The following is a 20,359-nucleotide window of genomic DNA, read 5'->3' on the forward strand; positions in this document are numbered from 1 at the left end:
GGCTGGCTGTTCTCACCACAGTTTGCACACCCTCTGCTACAAGAAAACAACCGGGGCGAAATGAAGCCCAAACCAGGGTTATTATTTCAGTCATTCAGTAAATGCACAGTAGAATGTGGCAGAATTACTTCGATTAAAAAAGAGAAGGCAGTCTTGAAAATAAAGCATTTAGGCGGTTAAGGCTAAATGCTTGTCAAGTAAAGAGAGAACTTTGGGCTGTCGGAGGAACTCTAAGAGCTGAACAGCTCTTAAAAGGTTTTAATTTCCATGTTTACTTTCAGAAAGTTCTCTGTGTAACCTGCACTCGAGCCTGATGTTGGGATTTCCTTCATCATTTCGCTCTGTAGAGATTCTGTGCTGCTTTTTAAGGGTTTGTTTCAGTTCTGTTTTTTCTCCGGGTACTTAAGTAGAAGCAGGAATGTTTCAACTCCTTATTTCATCGTGCTGTGACTTTCAGATTGTAAAAGCTACATCTTGAGAACAACAGACATATCGGTCTACAAGTGGTCAGCAGAGTTTACACACAGAGTTTAGCAGCCCCGGGGAAGTGGTCAGCTGTAAATGTGGAGCCCTGATTAGCAACAGACAACTGTTCCACAACAGCAGCTGTTCCCCAACAAGGACGCCTGAATGCCTCCTATCTCCTTAAAGTCATTTGTGACGATCCTCTTACGTGATGCTCTCATGTGAGGCAGTTTTATTGATCATGAAAATTAAAAACACACTGGATGTCTGCTCACACTGCCTCTAGCAGTCACCTCCTGTTGCAACGGCCATATTTTCCACACTCCTTGCCTTAGAGGTCCTTTATATTTTTGCTTTATGCAGGCTGATGATGTCTTTTGTGAAACCGTTTAAACATTATGGCCTGATGTGGCGGGAACGACGCACTCATCACCTCAGCATTTCCGAGACACGTAATTATTATGAGTTATTTATTTAGATACTGACAAACATGAGAGCAAGATCAGTCATTTACAGTAACAGCAAATGGGTTAACCATTCGGTTTGTCTTTATTTGATCCTTCTAGTTTCTTCACAGGATGAATTAGGAGGAGTAGAGTAGAGTGAACATCAGTAAGTCTCCAGAAAAGCCTCAGCTTTTCAGGTTTTTTTCAGCACCTGAACTGATTTTATAGTAAGGAGCCCTTGACTTTCACCGAAAGATTAATCTTGATTGTGCAAGCAGAACCATTTGGTTTCCTGCAGTTCTTTGATACATCCTTAGCAGTTTGGGGACATAATCTTTGATAGAGATAACCAAACAGCTGCAGGTGTATATACTCAGAAGCTCCAAAAACTTTTGATATAAAATGAAAAGTGTGCCTCTGTCTGACTCCTCCTCTCTGCTCCTTCACACTCGCTCTGTCACCCTTTTTACGTAGAATATATCAATTACTCTGCTGTGGAGCAGATGTCACACTGTGGCACACACACATGCTCTGATTTAATTGCTGCATAATCAATACAGAGCCCCCAAACAACTATATAAATGAAGAGAAATAACCAGGGGGTGTCAGTGTGTGTGTTTGACAGATTGCCACCCGTCCGTCCATGTCGCTCGTCTCCCATCCCTCCCACTCATCTTCATTCGTCTCCCTCTCGTTCTGGGCTATTTCCATCAGTCCTCTGCAGTTCTGCCGGCTCCTCCAGGGAGTCACCACGGCCTCCCTCCCTCCTCTTCCTCTGTCCTTCCTTTGCATTCCTCTTTCTCTATCTACAAATCGATAAAGCAGCAGTTGGACCCAGAGAACCTGAGGGAAAACAGACTCACAGATTGTGTCTGGTTCTTTCCTTCCTCCCTTTCCTTTTCACTGCCTTTTCATTACTGTAGCATATTTACCTTTTTAAAAATGTTTTTCCCTCCATAACTATTTCTAATGCCTGATGTTTTGGAGGTCATGTTTGAAGCGAGTGCATAAAGATGAAAACCAGACGTGTGGTTTTCCTTTAGGAGACTGGACACATTCTCTCCTCTCGTCTCTGCGGCCCCACAAGGTCAGAAAAAGAAGAATGAGCCTGACCTCTTCTGGTGGTGAAAGGAAATGCTGCCTCCGAGTTTACTGCTGGAGCGCAGAGCCAGAGGATGAGTTAAAGCGATAAAGTATTCTATCATAATGGGGTCAGTGGCTCCCATTGAGATGTCCCTCCACTCAAACACACGGAAACAGACGCTTGATTTTCACTCTTTTGTTGGTTTTTTTGCTCGTTTCCTCACCCATTTCTCTGAGAGCCTCTACATGGCGCTGGGTTTGTGTTTATGTGCAGAGACGTCTCTGGTGTCGAACATTAATGCCCTTTGCTTTCCTCTGGACAGACGAGCTTGGCCTCTGAAGCCTTGCGACAAACACACAGAAACGCACACACCAAAGGGCTCAACAAAACATGCACAGCAAGATAAGGGCCATAGAATGACAAATAAGTATTTATCAACCCCAAACCACGTATAATCCTTCACATTTGAGTCCCCATCCACCCCTCCCCTCCTCCCCGGTCTGTTCATCCCCCTATCCACTCCTCTTTTTTCCTTCTCCCATCCACTGTTCTTTTTTTGTCCTGTTTTTTCTTTCTGTAGTGGGGCCTATCTGTGAGAGAGAGAGAGCGATTAATCTGAGGAAGCTGCTTTTAGTGGTGCTGAGGGGGTGGGAGGGCGTTGATTGGGAAGATCTCACTGGGAATAGTGTGTGTTGTGTGTGTGTGTGTCAGGGTGTGTGTTCACGGGGAAGCAGGGATGATAGGGGAAGATTTCTGAGGGAATTTGTCTTTGTGCATGTGTGTGTTTGAGTGTGTGAGAAAGGTAGGAAACGTTTCGCAGGGCGAAAGCTGCACCGTCTGGGGAAAATAAAGAGAGAAGAGGAGGAAAGCATCCTAGTGGAAATTTCTCTGATACACACACACATTCCCAAAGAGATCATTCCAATCATCTCCCCATCCTCTACACACACATGCACACACACACACATACACTATCTACCCAGCTTTAGATGTAATGCTAGCTAAGTTCCAAACCAGCAAATCCAGATTATCATGAGTTCAGTTCCCTTCTGCAGCTGATATGGAAGAGCCACAGAGGACCCACTGTGGATATGTGTGTGTGTGAGAGTGGGTGCGATCATGAGAGCATGAAGCACATTTTTGTCTTTTTTTTTTAACACAATCCTGCACGTTCCAGTTTACCTACATTTATGCTTCTCTTGTTTCACTTTGAAACTTTAACCTATTATCAAACCTATTGTGTACTTGTGTGTGTCTTGCATCTTTAATTTTGCATAAAAATCAGTTTAAATCTTGGTGTTCCACCTGGAGATCGTTGCATCGGTCTCCCTTTGTGCTCTCGCTGCTGTTTTGAATTTAGATTTTTTAGAAAAGGTGTTTTTTGCATTGTGGTTATGTGTTGATGCCTTTGGAGAGATGCGAGTGTAGGCGTCTCGGAGGTATGGAGACGCTTTCTGTAAAATATTAATCACAATATCAAAAGACACAAGGGTTTTGCAGATCTGAATAAACATTGAGGCTCCTGGTTCCCACAGAAATAAAAGAAATAAAAAGAGAACAAACACTGTATGATTGAAATGATCTGGTTCTGGACTGAAGTACAGTCACAGGAAAAGAAAGAACACCTTTTAATTCTGAGGTTTTACGTGTGAGGACAAAATAAAAGTAGCTGCTCCTTAAGTCTCAAAGATTAGGTAAATACAACACATTACATCTTACACTGTGTCATTATTTATTGAACAAAAACTGAGACAAAACACAGAAACAGTGTGTGAAAAACTAAATGAACCCCTACAGCTTCCACAGGAATTAAGAGTAAGTAGCAGCCAGGTGCTGCTGATCAATGCTCTGATTAACTGAGCATCAGTAAGTGTGAGCACCTCTATATTTTGTCAGTTTGCTGCTCTGCAGCATTCAGGTGTGTGTTAACACAATGCCAAGGAGGAAAGACATCAGCAATGAACTTAGAGAAGCAACTGTTGCTACCCATCAATCTGGGAAGGGTTATAAGAAAGCCTCTTCTCTTTAAAAAGAACATGGCAGCACAGCTTAGGTTTGCAAAGCTGCATCTGAACAAAGCACAAGACTTCTGGAACAATGTCCTTTGGACAGACCAGACCAAAGTGGAGATGTTTGGTCTTAATGCACAGCAGCACGTTTGGAGGAAACCAAACACAGCATATCAGCACAAACACCTCATACCAGCTGTCAAGCACGGTGGTGGAGGGCTGATGATCTGGGCTTGTTCTGCAGCCACAGGACCTGGGCACCTTGCAGTCATTGAGTCCACCATGAACTTCATAATCTCATAAAGTAAACCATTACTTCAACTTATTGCTGCTAAAGGTGGTTCTGTAAACTGTTGGCTCATGGGATTCACTTGGTTTTTCACACACTGCTGTCTTGGTATTTATTCAGTGAATAATTACACAGTGTAAAATGTCATGTGTCGTTCATCTGAGGTTGTATTGACCTCATTTGAACCCTGATCAAGGACCTGGTGATTTCTTTCTTATGTCCTGATATGTGAAACTTTAAAAAATGCTTTTTTTTCAGATGACGAGATTCTCTTGTTTGTGATAACTTTAGGTTTGGAGTGATGAAAAATCAAAAAGAAAAATAAATCTGATGTGATTTTTTTTTCTGTCACAGCATCCACAAAGCATGTTGAAAGCATGTAAACGATGTTTAAATCACACAGTAACACATTTGAGCTTCTGTTCTGTGCCTTGCAGTTTGTTTTAGGGTTGGTTGTGTCTTTATCTTGTTCTTCTCCTCTCTTATGTTGTTTCTCATCTGTGTATAAAGGAAGGAGGCCTTGCTGGCTGTACTGTGGGAGGCAGTTTTGTTTCTGTTCTTTTCTGTTCTGCTGTTGGGTGGGGGGGCAAGTGGAAAGCACTACGCTCATGCAGCCCATTATTTCTCTCATCATGTGTTCTCACTTTTTCTCCCCATCTATCCCTCTCCCTCTCTCCCTGCAGAACCACACACTGAGTCAGCACGCGCAGTGAGACCGAGGCCCGGCAGGATCTCTCAGCTCAGCCGTGCCCCCGACCCGGAGCCGGCGGGGGACCCCCATCTCCACATCACAGCCAATCAAAGTGTCATTTGCTACTCACATGTAAAACTCTAACGATCGCGCCACTGGGCGCGGCTATTAGGAGCAGCGGGGGAAAGGAATATTAATGGGACATGCTATTAAATAAAGAAAGGGAAAAGAGGGAGAGGAAAACTGTAAGAGCTCGATGAAGGAAAAAGAAGGGTGAACAAAGGTATTGTACGTGCAGTATTTTTTATTGTCCCTGCCAAACCCCCCCACCAGCTCCTCCCTCCTCCCCCTCTCCTCATTTCCTCCCACCATTCACTCCCCAGGTCACGCTTTTTATTTTTTTTAACAAAGAGAGGGAAAAAAGCAAGGAAACACCCTTTGTTTATGTTTTTTTTGTTGTTTTTGGATAGATGGTAGGAGAAGCTACGCTTTCTTGTTCTCTCGGTTGCTTATTGTATTCATAGGTGCCATTTTTTTTAATTTTCTTTACTCCATATGCGCTTATTTTCTTCATTTTCATTTTTGTACCTTTCATTTCTGGCAGTAAGTAGGTACTTGTGCTGTGTTGTGATTGTTTGCCAGTCGTAATATTCCTCCCCCAAACTACCCTTTTTATGATTGTTATATATATTTTTTCTTTTTGTAAGTACTATGAAAAAAAGACATCAAAACAAAATAAAGTGCAGAAAACCATACAGATGTTTCTTTTTTTTCCTTTTTTTTCTTGGATTGGGTTTTCCAGTCATGGGGCCTGTTACGGTTATTGTAAAAATGAATATCATCGATTTCAGTGCGTCTGGTCAATTACTGCTTTTTAAATGTGAATTAACCAGATTGCAATAATCTAGTACAGAAAAAAGAAAATAAATAAATAAAAGACAAATAAAGAAGTTCTGTGTGATGTGAATTTATTAAACTGAAGGGTGCGCTTGCTTGCATGCAGGCAGGCTTATCTACTGATGCCGTCCCTCTAACAGCTGCAGGACTGTCCAAATATGATGGAAAGTTGCCATCTTCACTTGCATTTCTGACTGCACTTTCCAGCATGGTGGAAGTCTTCATGTGCATCCCCCTTCAGATGCCGGAGAGCCTTCTGTGCATCCAAATACTGCGAACACAACATCGACAACAACAAGCTTCCACACCCAGAGGCCGACACTATCTCTTTGGCCCTGAACCCACTGGAAGTGTTTGTTGTGTTAAACCAGATTAACAGACTGATTCTGTGTTTAGAGCTTCTTTTTAGAGGACACGGCAACCCAAGCCTGGCTGTGCACGCCGGAAAGGATTCAGCACCAGAAACAAAGTTTCAGGAGCAGAAAAACAACACGGATGCTGATGATTGTTGGTAAATTTCCTCCATCTCCACAAAGCAGAAGAAATGTTATGAGTCGTGAGCTCTGGGACAAATATTTCTGTGTATTTGTTAGAAAAAGACTTAAAAGTGCTTCCCCCAAACACAAAAGATCTAAAGTCTTTTGAACAAGCTGCCAATCAGTCCTGCAAACAAGTGTAAGGAGGTAATATTCTAAATCTGAGGTTTTCAAAGTCGGACATAGTAAGCCTCCCCTCTGGGAAAGTTGCTTGATTTAGCTAAATTCCTCTACACCAATGGGATCACAATCCAGTCTTTTAATCCCAAAGACACTTAGCAAGTGTTACTGTTTGACATATTTAGACTTTAGTGAATACATAGATGGTCTGTCGTAAAGCATTTATTAGTTTATGATTACCCCAGCCACATTGCGAATATTTAAATCTTTTGATAACTAATCTAGCATTTTATGAAGCTCCCTTTTCACTATTTAACTATAGCCCCCTGGGGATGCCCACCTCACACTCAGTTCTAAATTATAATAACAATATCAAAGCAGGAGAGTGCTTCGCAGCAGAGCACAGACGTCTCAACACATGATTCAATCGGTTACTTACAATCTGTTATGGCCACCGTGTGAGCCAAGAACTGCCTGCATACACTTTCAGTTAAAGCACGGAGCTATAAACGTCACATTAACATGCGTCTCTGACCACACGGTCAACATGAAATACAGCTGCACAGATCTGCAGAGACCAGAGGGACTTCTCAGTTTAAAGGAGCTTTTCTGTGGTTTCTTCTCTTTTCTTTGCAAACTGAACACTGATGATGAACTCTTTCAGCTTCTGGCTTCATGGAAACAGTATCACAGCTTTAAATACAGAACCACCAGGCTGCCCAGCAGACTGGACACTGCACTCTTGTTGCACCCTATAATGTATTAGTTTCTCCACAACGACTTAACTCCTGTACAAACTATACTTAAAAATAACTGCTCTATGGATATGATTAACCTTAATATTAAAGAAACAGTGGATTTTTCCCCCTGCTGGCCAATACAGAATGTGTTGTGGTTAAATTTGGGAATTGATTTAAAAATTATACAACTTTTAGACTTAGGAAGCACAAACTGACAACTGTTAAATTACAAGGAGCACTTGAAGGCAGCATTTAAGATAACTGCATTCAAATTAAACAGGTTTGCCTTAATGGGGGTAGAATAGATAGGTGATATAACACCCAGATCCTTTAAAACTTGTCCTCATCTGTGATCCTAATTACCACTTATGAGCACATGTGTTCCTCACTGGAAATATACCAACCCAAAGTGCACATCTCTGAAGACCACCGTATCCCATTAAGACCAAATAAACCATTTAGAACGAACCATTTACTAAAACTTAGCGGTGTTTGAAAATATGCTCCTAATTTTTCCAAATCCACTAAAACCTTAATTTTCAGCCTGTGATGCAGAAGGGACCATAGAATCATAATTACGACTGCTTTAAAACTATCAGCTGAAATTGTAAATTACTAAATTTTTACCAAATATCAAACATTAAAAATAACTTTGTCAAATGGCTTGAGGATGATGAAATAATGCAAAACACGCTGAGGTTGCATCTGAAAGGAAAACACAGAAGATGCTGATGTTTCCTTGGATCTGAATGAGTTTAAGCAGTTTTCTGCACCACAACAGTCTTCTGTAGGTTGGACTAGCATTAATTAACAATCATGGAGATACTATCCCAAATAATACAAAGTTAAACCTGCAGTTTCACTGATGTACATCTTCTATTTCGGGATAAATCATCAAACTAATTGAATTACCTTCCACTAAATTTACTGTGTAACAAGTAATGTTTCCAAGAAAATTATTTTTTATAATTACTGGACTAAATAGTGGGATACAGGTGACATATAGAGCAATATAGGTCAAAGAAAAGCATTTAAAATTAATGAGATTTCATAGAATAAGCCTTTTTCTGCTTCTCAATCAAAATGAATGAATGAATAAATAAGAATCTAATTAATGGCATCAAATCAGGAACCTCAGGTTCAAATGTTATGGATTTGAACATGTGATAATTGTCGGATTGTACTTACTTATTTGTGCTCAATCATTTCCATTGAATATAATTTAATAATGTTTTCTTTTGAGTTCAAACTCCGCAGGTGACAACAACTGTGGGTATGACACTTAATCCACATTTCTTAACACCCATCATTCACCACAGCCATCCTCATCACACTTTATTCATATCTAAACACACACAGACTAACACCTTCTACTGTTAATAAGACAGATAAGATTCATGCAACATACAGTATATGACATGCGATCATGTAGACTGTGGGAATCACTTTCCACACTTTAAAGCAGCACAAGGGTCGTGCAGTTATTTTGCTTTCTGGCTCTCCCTGCCGGTGTTTACAGTGGCCCTGAAGCGCAAATCACAAATTAAAAAGCACAACGACAAAACAGGCACAACAACGACATTAACCAAACCAGAAAAGTTAGGTGCCCCCCGATAGCCGCCAATAACAGCAACACAGCAGCTATGAGCTAACAGTGCAATAGTACACGTTCATTCATTCATTCTTCTTAAAGTATTGGTGAAATAAAGACAGATAATGCCTTATTTAGAGGCTGCATCGTCTAAGCCCCGTTCACTCCGTTATATGGATCTCGAGAAATCTAAATATCTTCCGAAGGACGCCGACTTTCACCAAACTGTTCTTGGTGAGTAGATGAACGTATTTCATGCCAGAAATAAGGTCCAGGTTTAAAATACCGGAGTTCCCCTTTAAAGAATATTTTGATGCAGGACATGGAGGGTACCTACCTTTTCCGGTTTGGTTAATCCCGTTGTCGTTTCTGTTTTGCGGTTGTGTTTTTTAATTTCTTGTTGTGATTTGCGCTTCATGGCCACCGTATGTATTGGATGTAACGTCACCATCACAAACACAAATCTCCTCCTGAGTACTGCACACGGACAGCCATATCTGGGGATTTGTTGTCATGCTGAAGACACCAGACAAAGACACCCCCAGATGTCACCAACATGTTGGAATACAAATTGCAGGGATGTAACATGACTGAACAAGATAAAGATAGCGTGTTTTTGGCTTTTATAAGTATAGAATCAGACAGGAAGCTTTCTGAATATACAGAAGCCAAGAGAGGCCACGCTAATTGAAAAAAAGGTTAGTATTGTTACCTCGAGATCATGAGACAATGATGCTAAAATTACAGCTAAACTCATTCTGTTGTGATGACGGGTTGATTGTGTCATTATCTCAAGATAGCAATGACTGGTTACCCACGAAATGTGAATTTTTTATGTCGTTATCTAGGGGTGTGACGATACACTCAGCTCATGAGATGAGACAAGATTTTAAGAAAACTACCACGACAAAATATATGACTGGACCAGCAGACTTTTATTTAACCGAGTTGCAAAACCGAGTTGTGTTATAAACTTCTTCCTCCACAAATTGAAACTAAATTGCAGCAGTGTGCGGCATTATATTCATACAATGCTTGCATATTGTCCGTGTCTTATCACGATCATCGTATCGGTCACTCAACTACCATTCATCATTTCCGCCGGGTACCCAAAATGCTGCCAAACAAACGATTTGAAAGTGGCAGGGGCATCTTCAACGGTAATACCAGTATTTTCCAACGTCATTCTGGCTGTTTACTGCTTCCCCTCCTTCTTCTTTAGCTTCTGGCAGGCAAGATGTAACAAAAGCCCCTTACTGCCCCCATAGAAGATAGAAGTTTGGATAGCTCACAAGCAAATCACGCGAGACAGATTTTTAACACAACGAGAAATATCGTTGAGTTTAATCTCGCGAGATCTTGTGATACGAGATCTCGTTACACCCCTATCGTTATCACATTAACCCATTTTTAAGATAATGAGTTAATATATTTTGTTAGTTATTGAAGCACACAGAATAATGCACACATGGCCTGAGTGAATGTTATATATCCTCTCCAAGTATTATGGCTACAACAATGAATGATGAAATTGGGTGTTAACACAGAAACCACTCATTTTTTAGCACATTGATCTTGAAAATCTATCAATCAAACCGTATTTTCTCACCATAACATGTCATCAGCTAATAAACAAAGGCTGATATATTGTGAAAACTATATAAATTAAGTTGTTCTCTCGCAAGAACAAGCAGTGTTATCTCAAGATATGATTTCATAAGGTTTTTTTCTTTTTTCAGTGGCACTGTAGGCTGTGGAAACCCATTTCCACCACTGATTATAAAAAGTCAAATAATTGTCTAAGTAAAGCTTTTCATGTTGTATCTCAAAATCTTGAGATTCTAGGTCAGACTTTGAGATAAAAAGTCAGTGTTTTATTGTATTAATCCCTTAAACAGCGATTTTAACCCGGGTTGATGAGATTGTAACGGGGTGGATTACAAATTTTGCTGAGCAAAATCGAGACAGTGATTTGACAAATGCTGAGCCCACTAAGTTGCTGTCCTTCTCCTAACTGATGGTCCCCGGATACCGAGAACAAATGGACCCAACAGATATGAACACCAGTTGTGGGCCACTCAAACATTGAGGCAAAATCAAGATCTAATTGGTTCTTACTGACATTTCTTTGACTGGTTTTCGATTGTTTTATGTGGATAAAATGACAAAGAAAAATATGAAGAAAATATCATAACTTAGAATAGCTTTGTACATAGTTGTGTACATGAATTCAGAAAATGATTGCAAAAGAAATAAGTGAATGTGTTCAAAGTTCACAAAAAGGTTGTGGAATCAGTGACGTCATCACAGACAAATTAAGCGATTCAATTTACTACCATTTACAGTTTCCCCTCATCTCGTGCCATTTTCAAGCCATAGCTTATTGAAAACTCATTTTTCTTTTTTAAAAACTTGGCACTTCAAGGGTTAAGTCAGAATTTTGACTTGGGGCATCATTCAGCTTCTTTTTTCACAGCAGCGGCAGCAATGGGCTTCCATATAATCTAATTTCTAACAAACATTTAACTGTTTTTCTGTCGCAATGAGTTAAACAAACTCCCACAGGCACAAGTATGGAAAATACATCAGTACTTCTCTTAATACGAATAAATCACTGAACGTAAGCAGCCCGTTTCACTAAATAAAGCAGGTGTTGGTTATTTGTAACCACCTCTAACTCTTTTTAACAGAGGTGTGAGGAGCAGAAGGTCCCTAAAGTGGCCTGGGAGTTAAACTCTGATCAAGTTTGTTCGGCAGCAAGAGACGGGACAGAATGCGTGATCATTCTCTTTTTCCGTTAAATGTTGAGGGGACAGTTGGTGCGGTTAAACGGTCGTGAAGTGGGTCTGTGTGTCATCGCAGCTCTGTCCGTGTATTTCCGGGTACCGGGCTGCTCCGGCAACAGCCCAGCTAGCATCAGCTGATCCACCCTCCCTCCTCCTCCTCCTTAACTCAGCCACAAGCACCGCCGGGGGCCGGGACGCAAACAAAACAACCACCGAGACAGACCCACAGTTGATGTGTTGTAGCTGAAAACCAAAGCGGGGGGGCAGCGAGCAGGAGTTATGGCGGCGTCGCTTCTCTCAGAGACCGACATCAGGCACCGGTCCATGGCGGAGGAGGATCCGAACGGGAATGAGCATGGGGCGGCAGCACGCAGCGCGGCGCCTCGGTGGGGGCCGCAGCACGCCGGAGCTCGACAGCTGGCAAGGCTCTACTCGCCAGGTGAAAACGTGTTTAATGTCGTTGTTTGTGCTGTTGTTGCTGTCACTCGGGTGTCGGTAAGGAGACTGAGGTATGAGACATGACATCAGCGGAGGCCTGAAAGCCACAGCATGAAGGCAGTGCTGATAACTAGGGTGATGCTGATGGAGATGGTCTGGCTTACAAACAGCGTGGCGAGAAGAAAAATGGTCAATGATGTCTCATTCATGTGTATTTTGTACAAAACAACAATGACTCAGATGATGGCAGTGAGTTGTTGCAGGAAGCAATGTGAAGGCCTGCTTCTGAGAGGGAAACGGTTCAGACTGCAGCTGCAAAGCAGGTCTGAAGATCTTTTTATTCTCTGTATTTCTTATATCTGGTGGAGCGTGTCCGCTCTGTCTAAAATCACTCAGCAAAACTCAGAGCTTTGAACACCAGTCTGGACTGTTATCCGGATTAAATTTTAACTCAAAGTACATGTGAGGCCCCTGGAAGGTTTGTCCTGCGGTTTTGAAAGTCTTCTCTACTTTAGAAAGTTTTCTCTATTTTAGAGCGACTCTGTGTACAAACCCAGAACCTGATATAAAAGTCACTGAGCTCTGGGTGTGAATATTCATGGGAAAAAAGAAAGTAGAGCCTCTTTCAGTCCTGGGGTTTCATCAAAAATCACCTGTTCCTTATCAGGTCTTAAATTTAGGTAAAAACAACCTCAGATGAATAACAACATGTCACATCTTCCACTGTGTCATTATTTATTGAATAAAAACTGAGACAAAATGCAGGAGCAGTGTGTGAAAAACTAAGTGAACCCTTACAGCTTCCATGGGAATAAAGAGGTTAAGAAGCAGCCAGGTAATCAATGCACTGATTAATTAATCATCAGTAAGTGTGAGCACCTCTTTAAAAGCATAAATTCTGTCAGTTTGCTGCTCTGCAGCATTCAGGTGTGTGTTAACACGATGCCAAGGAGGAAAGACATCAGCACTGATCTCAGAGAAGCAACTGTTGCTGCCCATCAATCTGGGAAGGGTTATAAGGCCATTTCCAAACTATCTGGAGTCCATCATTCTACAGAGAGAAAGATTATTCACAAGTGGAAAACATTCAGGACAGCTGTCAATCTTCCCAGGAGTGGATGTCCCAGCAAGTTCACCCCAAGGTGAAAAAGCCCAGAGCTACATCTCAGACTCTACAGGCCTCAGTTAGCATGTTAAAGGTTAAAGGTCATGACAGCACAGTTAGAAAAAGACTGAACAAGGATGGCTTGTTTGGAAGGGCTGCAGGAGAAAGCCTCTTCTCTCTAAAAAGAACATGGCAGCACAGCTTAGGTTTGCAAAGCTGCATCTGAACAAAGCACAAGACTTCTGGAACAATGTCCTTTGGACAGACCAGACCAAAGTGGAGATGTTTGGTCTTAATGCACAGCAGCACGTTTGGAGGAAACCAAACACAGCATATCAGCACAAACACCTCATACCAGCTGTCAAGCACGGTGGTGGGGGGCTGATGATCTGGGCTTGTTCTGCAGCCACAGGACCTGGGCACCTTGCAGTCATTGAGTCCACCATGAACTCCTCTGGATACCAAAGTATTCTAGAGTCAAATAAACCTGATGTCAGTCGGGTCTTTTCTACAGGAGCTTGGAGACAAAATATTTTAACAGAGGTCACTCGTTAGCAGCTGGGGTTTGAAAGACATTTACAAGCATCCCTGTGAAAGATGGCTCCCTTTATGGTAGATGGAGGATCAGCCATATTACTTTTACTGCAGCTGAGTCAACACTGATCATTTATTTCATAACCTCTCACAAGCTATCCAGTTTTTTTTTAGAAATGTAATGAGAGATGAGTGTATTTGAAAATTGTGTCTTAAAATACAACATTGATAAAGTATGCATCATGTTTTAAATATACTAACGTCAAAACCCTGCGTTCCCATCTATTTTCTGATTTAAAAGATTAATGAGTGATGAGCTCAAAAAAAAATATTCCTACCACTAATTACTGGAGTCTGCAGTGTTTGCTGGTTTTCTTTTTGCCTCCTGGCTGAAATTCACCTTGTGTTCAAACCCAAATAAGACTCAAAGTGAAAGAGTAGAATGAAAACTGGGTGGCAGATATTAGAATTGGCAGCTATCTGAATCATGTAGGACACAAGCTTCGGTGTCACTTTACCACAGACCCAGATCCAGGAGCTGCTTCTCCTGAACCCTGTGTATCACATTTCTGAACCCTGTAAGAGCATAAAGGGTGCTTTTGTTTCCTATCAGGTACACATCTGCTAACTTTTTGTCTCAAACATTTTCAAATGAATCTTTTTTTTTTTTGGGGGGGGGGGGGGGGGGGGGGGGGGTGTTAGACTTAAATATGCTGATTCATCAAAAACAGAGAAACTGAGGAGTATCTTCTTCTTTGCTCCTTTGCTGCTTAAATTGAGCTTTTCAGGAATTATTTCAGCAGTTATTCCCAACAGAAATATCCGGGTAGCTCGACTCTGTCTGGTGAAAATAATGTGAGCCACGAGGCTTTGTAAATTGAGCCATTTTACGTCTGTGGATGGATTGATTTTTTAATTTATTTTTTTATTTTTGGCGCAGTGGACGTTGCAGTGCACCCCAGACCTTAGCAGAGGAAACCTGTGTTACCAGTTGTGCATCAAGCTGGCCTGTGCCACTTCTTGCCTGACCATCTGCCCTGCGTCTCACTTCACTGAGCATTTTAATTGCCTCTGCTTGAGCCATGCTGGCAACTTGTTGACGCTGTCTAAAAAGCGGAATGGTAATTGGAGAAAAGGAAGCTTTGTTTCACTACAACCACGTTATTGTGACTTTGACACAAGGCCACAACATATGTCACTAGGTTGGCACTTAATTCCAAATCCCTCCCTGCTCCATGAGTGTGCTCATATTAACAAACCACTGACCCTGGCAATGTACGTGCCTCAAACATACTTGCTGAGCTGGAACAAATCTTCTGACCTGACTCCTGAAAGACTTTTTAAACCACTGTTTTCATTTAACCCCGGCGGCCCTTCACACATCAAAGCATTAACTTCAGTGAAGGCTTGTGAGACCAGTTGTCATATTTTTAGATGCTTTGAGAAAAGGAGTCATCTTTGTGGAATTGGATCTATGCTATTCTTGAGTACATTTACATCAGAGAAATAACCATCTGCAGGCATCTAGTCAAAGCTAATTTTACTCATTCATGGAAGCAGGCAAGCTCGCATCCATGAAGACGCGCTCACAACTGTTTCCAATGATTGTTTTCAAGATAATGACCATAATTACAAGTTTTTTTTGGTTTGTTTTGAAGTGTCATAATTGGGCAGCTTTGCACAATTAATTCAAACTATTTGCATATCGTCTCTTTTGTGTTTTTGAATATGTCAAAGTTACAGTCGAGTCGTGTAGAAGCAGATTGAATGTACTGATTAAATACTATGAATTACACAAGCCAGATATAATCAGAGAAATAAAGTGCCAGCATGTGACCTCCAGAGTGATGTATGATGGCAGAAAAGTAACATGATATCCAAAACTATCCTTTCATTAGTGTGGGAAATAAGGAGTGAAAAGATACAATCATGTTTACATTAGATCCCAGTTTGTACGGACTTTAGACCCGTCCTTGCTTCTTCGCCACCCTACAGTAAAACAGCATGAACTGGTGTGGGCCTTGGCTTAGAAAGAGAGAAAAACTGAGTTTTCCTTACACATTTAGAAGGGAAGAAGAAGCAACTACATGTCCCGACAGTCTATATAGCAGATGTTTGCATTCACTTTAATTCAGTTCATTTTTATCACTTTAAACCAACACATTGCAGTTTAACAGTGAAATATATAACAAATGAGAAATGATAAATAATTCAACAAAAGGCGAAGGATAATCCTTGGACTGATACAAAACATCAAATGAAGGATGTTGATGGAGAACTCTGGTCATGTTTGCTTTGCCTGCTTGTTGTAGCTCTGATTGATGGTTAAGAGGATCACACATGTATTTGGGGTCCTGACACTTTATCCCATTTCACTCAGTCGACGGGAGCTTAGTTCACAGACTGACTTTGGGTAAAAATAGCCCAAACAAGGCTGTAAAATGGCTTGTGTTCTGATGTAACACAAACTGCTGAACTTCAAGTTGGCTGTGACACAATGATATTCAGCAGTAAAGTTTATGTCCGGTTATTAAACCTGAAGGTTTTGAGAGGCTTGAGCTGCAGCTGCTCTTTTAAATTCCAGTGAAAGGCTGTAAATCACGTGCAACTGCAGAATACAACAGGGTGAAGTTACATTTTGTTAGTCTGCAGGGTTAATCTCACGCATCCAAAGGTTGTAAAGGACAAATTGTATCGCAGAAATCTCTCTGGCTGTTTGTCAGCTGACCGCTTGGCTTTTATTTCTACTGCGAGCCCATCCTTTAGCTTTTCTAAGAAGATATGAGACACACGTGTATCCTAATCTCTGAGATATTAAGTGGTAAAGTGTACAGGGTCTAAGTGAGCATGAGCAAATACAATAGAGGACAACTAAGTCAGTTCTACTAAATCACGAAGAACAAACATTCAAACAGATAATTCCTAATCTACAAAATTGTGACTCAAGCCTTTTTTAAGAGTTACTTCATTCAAATTGGATGTTTCCACAAAAGCTTAAACAAAGGAAAATGTTCTGCTTAAGATATTCTCAGATGTAGTTTGTTTGTTATGGGTGTATTTCTCCCTTATAAGACACAGTTATCATATAAATGAAGCCAATTCACAAAATGTTACCTTACAAAGGAAACCATCAGATTGCATCAAAAAACTTCCTTTTAACAGGAAAAAAAACCTCCATCAGAACCAAAACCAGGAAGGGCGGCCCTCTGCTTCGACCGGTCGGGGGTTGGAGAACACAAGAAAGATGGGACAACAAGCACCGTAACACCAGGAATCTGCACCACTCTGAGACGGGATGTTCCTGATTTTAACAATATTACGAAGGTGAAAGAAGGCAGTCCTCCAAATCTGTTTTAGATGAGCGTCAAAGGACAGATCCTGGTCAAAAATAACTCTGAGATTCCTCACAGTGGTGCAGGAAGCCAAGGTCATGCCATCCAGAGTAATCGCATGTCAAGACAGTGTTGTGTCTCTTCCTGAGGCAATTAAATCCGAAGACAACCACTTTGTCTGAATTTGAAAGCAGGTCATCCAGGTCTTTACGTCTTTGAGACACGTTTGTAATCTAATCCAGATACTAAGGATATGATACCGTTTGGCTCATATGATACAGTTTTAAGCATTTTTTTTATATTTTACGTTGCTTAAGTTAACTATCTTTAGAGAAAGATCATTTCCAGATGTGATGAGTCATTGTTAACCAGGTCAGCATTGGTTGTCAGAGTTGTATTTGTTCATTGAACCTTTCACTAAGGATGATGCACTTGGGGCTGAAAGTCAACACAGCTCAAGTGATGACGGTTGAAGTTTACTCCACTTTCAATGCTAAATTTGAGCGGGCCAGCTGATATGGCGTTATTGCTCACTCGGTGCCCTGCCAGTGTGTGGTGGCTTGGTAATGGTCCATTTTAATCCATCTCCATCCCTGTAGAAACGTATTTACGTATGTTTAACGTTAAATATGGTGTCATAGTAACATATTCATATCAACCTGATGGTAGGCTCAGAATAACCCGAAACAGATGCGGTATCAGGATGGCATACTGGGGCGGTCGGCTTCTTTCAGATGGCACAGCAGCCAAATTTTTGCTGTTTTGTTTTACCAGTTATAATGAAGAAGAAGGAATCATTTTTAGGTCTCAGTGATGGGTAAATGTTGGTGAGATGAGATTAACACTGGGGACTAATACATCGTTTTAGTGGCATGATGCATTTTGGATCATAGCTTTTGGCTTGAATCGTGATTTTAAGATAAAATTATGTCAGTTAACACTGATTTTTATCTGTCTTATTGCGTTAAAGGGATTCTAAATGATATCTACAGAAGCAACACAGACTTTTTGGTTGGCTGCAGAACAGTCAAAAGTCCTAATGGATAAACTATAAAATGATTGGACAGTTGCTTCCTGGATGTTTAAAAAGAAAGAAAAATGGTTGTGTGTGGATTTGCTTTCACCAGGTGAATCAGAAGCTTTCCTTCATTTTGGCTAAAGGTCACAGCAGGCTGCAAGTGGAAGATGTGCTCAGTGACGCTAACAATGCTGCCGAGCCATTTTATGAAAACTTAAAAGCAAAAATGTTCCCCACATGCTGACAAGTGTCTGTTTAAAGTAAAATAAACAGCTGAAATTCAAAATGTCAAAGTGTCCATTTAAGGGAGCGCCACACTGTTATGTGCTTAGTTGTTTGGGCTCGGCTCGGCGCCGGCGGGAGGTAAATCTAAATAGCAGTTTGGCTTGTTAGAGTTTGGAGAAGTTAGATGAGGCGTTGGCAATGCTCCGTAGAGCCAAACATGGGCTCATTACAGCAAAGCTAGGATGGACAAACAGCTGGATGCATCTCCCTCTGCCTCAGTTTCTGCGTTTCTCCATTTCTCCCACCAACTCTCTATTCATCCCTTCCTCTGTCCTCCCATATGTCTTAAGTGTCACGGTCCACTGCTTTCCTTTCCTCTTCCTCTGTATTTTTGAGACGTCTTAGTTCTTAGTGTTGTCTCATGAGCAGTTGGCATGTTTAGTCATATTTTTTTTATATACATTTGTGTGTTTTTTGACTTGTTTTATTAGTTGTATGGGTTACAAAATTCCTGGAGCTCACTATACTTGTGGGATCCCAAATGCTGGACTCGGTCGGGGTGCCAGACAAATTCATTAAGTCAATGGAGAACCCAGAAAAATATTGAGACAAGAATATGTGTGTGTGTGATCTTAGTTACACTGAGGAACCCTTAGTTACTCAGTGTGTGTAAGTGATATAAAATCTGACCTTTAATCTTGTGCAGCTCTCTTTATACTCGCACGTTAACATGCTTTCATTAAACCGTGCAGGAGCTCGTTGGAAGGCATGAACTTTGGTTTATAGTGCCACAGAAATCTGATTTATTTTAATTGTGAACAAACCACTTATGTTGAAAGAGTGACCATAGTTCCTAACCACCAAGGGTTGCAAATCATTCCTCATATTTACACAATCAGAAACAATTATTCCCTTTATTTATCAAGACTGACTGGTATATTTATGCTGCATTAGAACTATAATGCATTATATGATTACTTGGTCTGCTCCCCTAAAAGTCGTATAAACTTTAGCTGACAATTTGACAAAGAAAGTTGGGGGAGGTGCCGATACTTTGCCATTCATTTTTTGCATCTCCTATATATGAATTTTTAAAAGAAAAATTAGATTATAAGCAACGTAACACCTTCATTTTTCACTCACATTCACGTCATCATCTGTCTCCTTGTTCACTCACAAGAGAGAAGTAAAAGGTTTTTTTTTTTTTTTCTTTAATTCTCCTCATTCTCGCCCTGCACACGCCGCCCACGACCCCACGACCCCACGACCCCACAACCCCACGACTGGTGTTGCTTCTGCTTATCGTGCACCTCTCAGTTATTGTAACCTGGCACAGGCTGAGCAAGAGGTGCATTTAAAAAACAGCTGGAGCTGCAGGGAAGAGTGCGACCGCGTCCATTTCTACAAGAGATCTGTACAACCCATCAAAACCCAAGAAGATACAGCCATTGGTCAAAAAAAAAAAACACATCAAAAATGTCTTAAAAGTTAAGCAGAGAAGTTTAAACTATGTAGCTCCTGTGTGACTTATAAAGAAGCTATTCTAATGATGTCGGGGCACCTACTGTGTTAGAGGAAGAATATTCAGTTCAGTGTGCCTGTATAAACAGTTATGGTATTGTGTTGGCATCACAATTCACTCGCACAATGACCAATGTGGTGACCATAATCCCAGGTTAATGAGTTAAAATAATTATATGAGATATAAACTAGGGATGTCACGATTACAGATTTTCTTGGTACGATTATTGTCGGAGGAATAATCACGATATTACGATTATCACGATTCTTTTTGCATTAATTATTATCACACTACCATGAATTAGTAAAATCACATGAACACTCCTTATAGGTTTGAGTTTGTATCCTTATTATTTGAATTTATTTCCCTCTTTGGAGGCTCTCATAACAAAATAATATAGCAACATTTGCAGAGTGATACTGAAACTGTTTGACGACTAATACTATGAGACGTGCGGCTTTACGTAATGTTACGTGAATGCGGCTTAACTTGTCCCGTTGCACTGTATGCGGAATCGGTGTTGCACACCAT

At 40.9% G+C, this 20,359-nt stretch overlaps 2 protein-coding genes across 4 annotated transcripts in view; both read left to right on the forward strand.

Moving 5' to 3' along the window:
• The window catches only part of znf423 (zinc finger protein 423), a 157,932-nt gene extending 151,998 nt beyond the window's left edge, over positions 1-5,934 (forward strand). For all 3 annotated transcript variants that reach the window (XM_072386659.1, XM_072386661.1, XM_072386660.1), the window contains one exon: positions 4,977-5,934. In XM_072386659.1, the coding sequence (XP_072242760.1) occupies positions 4,977-5,006 (30 nt within the window). In that variant the 3' untranslated portion in view covers positions 5,007-5,934. The remainder of the gene's footprint in view (positions 1-4,976) is intronic.
• Positions 5,935-11,769: 5,835 nt separating this feature from the next.
• Positions 11,770-20,359, forward strand: part of LOC140307674 (plasmanylethanolamine desaturase 1) — a 45,108-nt gene continuing 36,518 nt past the window's right edge. The window contains exon 1 of the mRNA XM_072386654.1: positions 11,770-12,093. Within this exon, the coding sequence (XP_072242755.1) occupies positions 11,934-12,093 (160 nt within the window). The 5' untranslated portion in view covers positions 11,770-11,933. The remainder of the gene's footprint in view (positions 12,094-20,359) is intronic.

The sequence above is a fragment of the Leuresthes tenuis genome, unplaced genomic scaffold, assembly GCF_036924035.1.
Source record: "Leuresthes tenuis unplaced genomic scaffold, fLeuTen1.0.hap1 SCAF_5, whole genome shotgun sequence".
NCBI classification, from domain to species: Eukaryota; Metazoa; Chordata; class Actinopteri; order Atheriniformes; family Atherinopsidae; genus Leuresthes; species Leuresthes tenuis.